Raw genomic sequence first — 3,045 nt, 5'->3', positions numbered from 1 at the left:
TTTGTTATAACACTACCAAAAAATAAAAAACTAAAAGAAACTGACCCGGGGCGAATAGACTTTTTTACCAGTTTTTATTATGAGAATGAAAAAGAAATTAACTAGATTTTAGGAAATTAAGTGAATCCAATAATAATTTTATTCTTTTTTTCATAAAAGATCAAACCATTTACACATACAAATTAATCAAAAGGTCAAAGGTCAAACCACTGGTTATTAAAATAGTTTTGAAAATTTAACATTCTTTAACATGATACTATTGTTGAGCTGTTTGAACTGTTGAAAGAAGAAATTAATAACAATTAAGGCTAAAAATCAAAATCTACCATCGATGAGGGTAAAACGTAAAAGGAGAAAAAAAATTATAAGGTTGTTGGTCATTTACGGTTCACAACACAGTACACGAATGTGGATATTCTCGATTTACTGTTGGGTAAGATGATTGGGTCAACCAATAAATGGGTAAAGATAGTACATAATCGGATTAAAATTTGGCAATTTTCATGGAGATGTAAGATTTGCATAGGTATGATCGTAGGATCTTACAATCTTATGATCAAGATCCCGATCTTGACGACTTTGGTTTAAATACTTAACAATTATAAAATCGATAGTTGTTTTTATAGCAACATACTTTCTTACTTTAATCTTTTATAATAGCGTACACTTTTATTTTATAATAATGTACTTCATTTTTTTCATTTTTATATCGTTGAGCTTTCATTTTTAGTATCTTTTTTGGTTAACCGGTAACCAAAATTATTAAATGAATAAAACCATTAACCATAACCACCAATACTAGCCGTCACCAATGGCTACATAAACGCATTAACCGATTGTAATGGTTATGGTTCGGTTTTAACCAATAACCGAACCAAACCGCTCATATATACCCAAAAAAAATAGAAAATGAACCAAAAAAAAAAGGAAAAGAGTAAGGGTAATCGTGGTATTTCACTCTTATATGAATCAGGGGAAATACATGTGTGCGTGTTATTGTTGGCGTGAGAATTGAGAAAAGAAACACATAAAGTGATTAAAGTATGTACGAGTGTTCTGGTGTGTGCGTCGATGGCATATCAGAAGGATCGTGATTAACAGAGAGCCACAAGGAGATACCAAACATCGGGACAGTTATGGTTTATGGCTTTTGGTCGATCGATGCTTAGAACAACCTGGAAACTCTCAATGTTACCTAATTGACAAGAAATTGAAGGTAATCTTTTAAACCCTAAGTACACACTAAAGAAATTGTTTGGGATTTTGGGATGCATGATCAAATTGGTGATGGTTTATGGCTTTTGGTGGTAGCAGACTTTGTATGACCAGAAATCAACAGAAGCATCCCGAAACATCCTTATTTCAGATTTGACACAAGCATCGGAAGGTATTCAATCAACCTAAGTTGAAATTAATACTTGGAACACATGAAATTGCTTAGGGTGCTTTGGATTATATTATAAATTTATATGGATTTATGAGTTTTGCTTGGTAATCAACTGAAATTTTGGAAGAACAAAGAATGCAGATTGATGCTTGAAGTTTTGAACAAGTTTGACTTTTTATGGAGTCAAACAATTAGTTTGGAATTGAAATTTTAAGGTTTATGGAGAAATTGATAATGTAATTGTATTCTTAACAAATATTATGCAATAGATGAAGTAATTTGGTTAATTACTAGTTGATTCATAATGCAAATTTGGAATGGAAGATGAAATTAGTAAATAGATTAAAAAGATGAAAGCTTAATTATTGGAATGTAAGTATGAAAGTATTGGTTTCAAAATGCTTGGTAAATGGAACTTGTACATCAAGATAAAGTGCAAAGTAAGATAGTGAAGAGATGGACTGGAATTGTAAATTCCAACATTTAATGAAAAAATATTAGAACTTGGGCAGAGTCAAACTTTTTTTTTTTAAAGCCACTAGAAAGTAACAATAAGGGTAAAATACAAATATTTGTTGAAATGTGTAGCAAAAATGATAACAATACATTTTCAGATCATCAATATTGTTATCATGACTTAACATTATAACAAAAAAGTTTGTTGAAATGTGTAGCAAAAATGGATGACGAGATGGTTACACTGCATAATGTAATGCCGGTGGATCTTGCTATAAAAAGAGAAATGGAATATCGACATAAAATGGAGGCCTTAAAAAACCAGCCACTCAATAACTTAAATCCTTTGCTACCTTCCCAAGTGAGACCTTATGAACCTAATTTTTTTTTTTTTAATTTTTGATCGTTTCACATTTATATACAAAAGCAAATGAGACTGTGTCTAGCTCATGTGGGACATTAACATGTACAAATAAATATACATATAGGTTCATCCCACAAGTCGAACAACATTAAAGAGAAAAGAGCCATCTTCAAGTGGCATAAAACTAAAAAAACAGGCAACCGGGCTTGTTTGCAAGATTTGTGAGATAACATTTTGTACAGTTGGTCAAATGAAGGATCATTCCAATAGTTTGAAGCACAAACACATTGTACAACAGTTGAAGAAAAGGGGACAAAATGTTAGCACTCCATTTTTATGTGAGCTTTGTAACTCATCTTGCTCTAGTGGTATTGTAATGGCAGTTCATCTTAAGGGTACAAAGCATGCTGCTGTTCTTCAGGAGGTTGAGAAAGCTAAAAGGGCTAGACCCAAAGAGGGATTTTCTGCAAGAAGGTATTGAATGTTTGGTGTATTGAACAAGAGTAGACTGCAATGGGATTGTGTTATATATATTTGTTATGATGTTTGGAAGAATGAGGGTGAATGGTATCGAATGTTTGTAACTTATTTATATCGCAATTAAAGAATATGTGAGGAAGATGACTTTGATCTTAATACTGCCTAGTTGAGAAGTAAAATTATATAAAGGAGGTCCAAGGTTTAGGGTTCAAATCCTGTCACACTCAAAATATTACCAGTGTTTCACAATTGAAGTCTCACGTGGGCCTTGAGGTGGGTCGCTATATTATTATATTCTTTTATAAACATGAATGATAAATGACATTTTGCTAAAAATTGGCATGTTTGTCTTTTTGGT

At 31.9% G+C, this 3,045-nt stretch overlaps 1 protein-coding gene across 2 annotated transcripts; it reads left to right on the top strand.

Moving 5' to 3' along the window:
- The first annotated feature begins 990 nt into the window (after positions 1–990).
- LOC145166381 (uncharacterized) lies at positions 991–2,843 on the top strand. Of its 2 annotated transcripts, none has more exons than XM_079085339.1 (4): positions 991–1,216; positions 1,315–1,387; positions 2,045–2,204; positions 2,332–2,843. In XM_079085339.1, exons 3-4 carry the CDS (start codon positions 2,067–2,069, stop codon positions 2,686–2,688), a joined length of 495 nt encoding a protein of 164 aa, XP_078941465.1. In that variant the 5' UTR covers positions 991–1,216; positions 1,315–1,387; positions 2,045–2,066; the 3' UTR covers positions 2,689–2,843. The 2 variants fall into 2 exon arrangements, with proteins under 2 accessions (XP_078941465.1, XP_078941464.1); XM_079085338.1 differs by having other exon boundaries at positions 992–1,216; positions 2,062–2,204.
- The last annotated feature ends 202 nt before the right edge of the window (positions 2,844–3,045 follow it).

The sequence above is a fragment of the Lactuca virosa genome, chromosome 3 (genome assembly GCF_052849685.1).
Source record: "Lactuca virosa cultivar CGN04683 chromosome 3, Lactuca_virosa_CGN04683_v6, whole genome shotgun sequence".
NCBI lineage: Eukaryota > Viridiplantae > Streptophyta > Magnoliopsida > Asterales > Asteraceae > Lactuca > Lactuca virosa.
Note: the sequence above shows the minus strand (reverse complement) of the source record. Positions and strands in the feature narration are given on the sequence as shown.

What these genes read in the sequence shown, in the direction of transcription:
- LOC145166381 (XM_079085339.1), top strand. Translation starts at nt 2,067, where the DNA reads ATGGATGACGAGATGGTTACACTGCATAATGTAATGCCGGTGGATCTT. An exon ending in ATCCTTTGCTACCTTCCCAA is followed by an intron (nt 2,205 to 2,331) that starts GTGAGACCTTAT and finishes ATATACATATAG; the next exon opens with GTTCATCCCACAAGTCGAAC.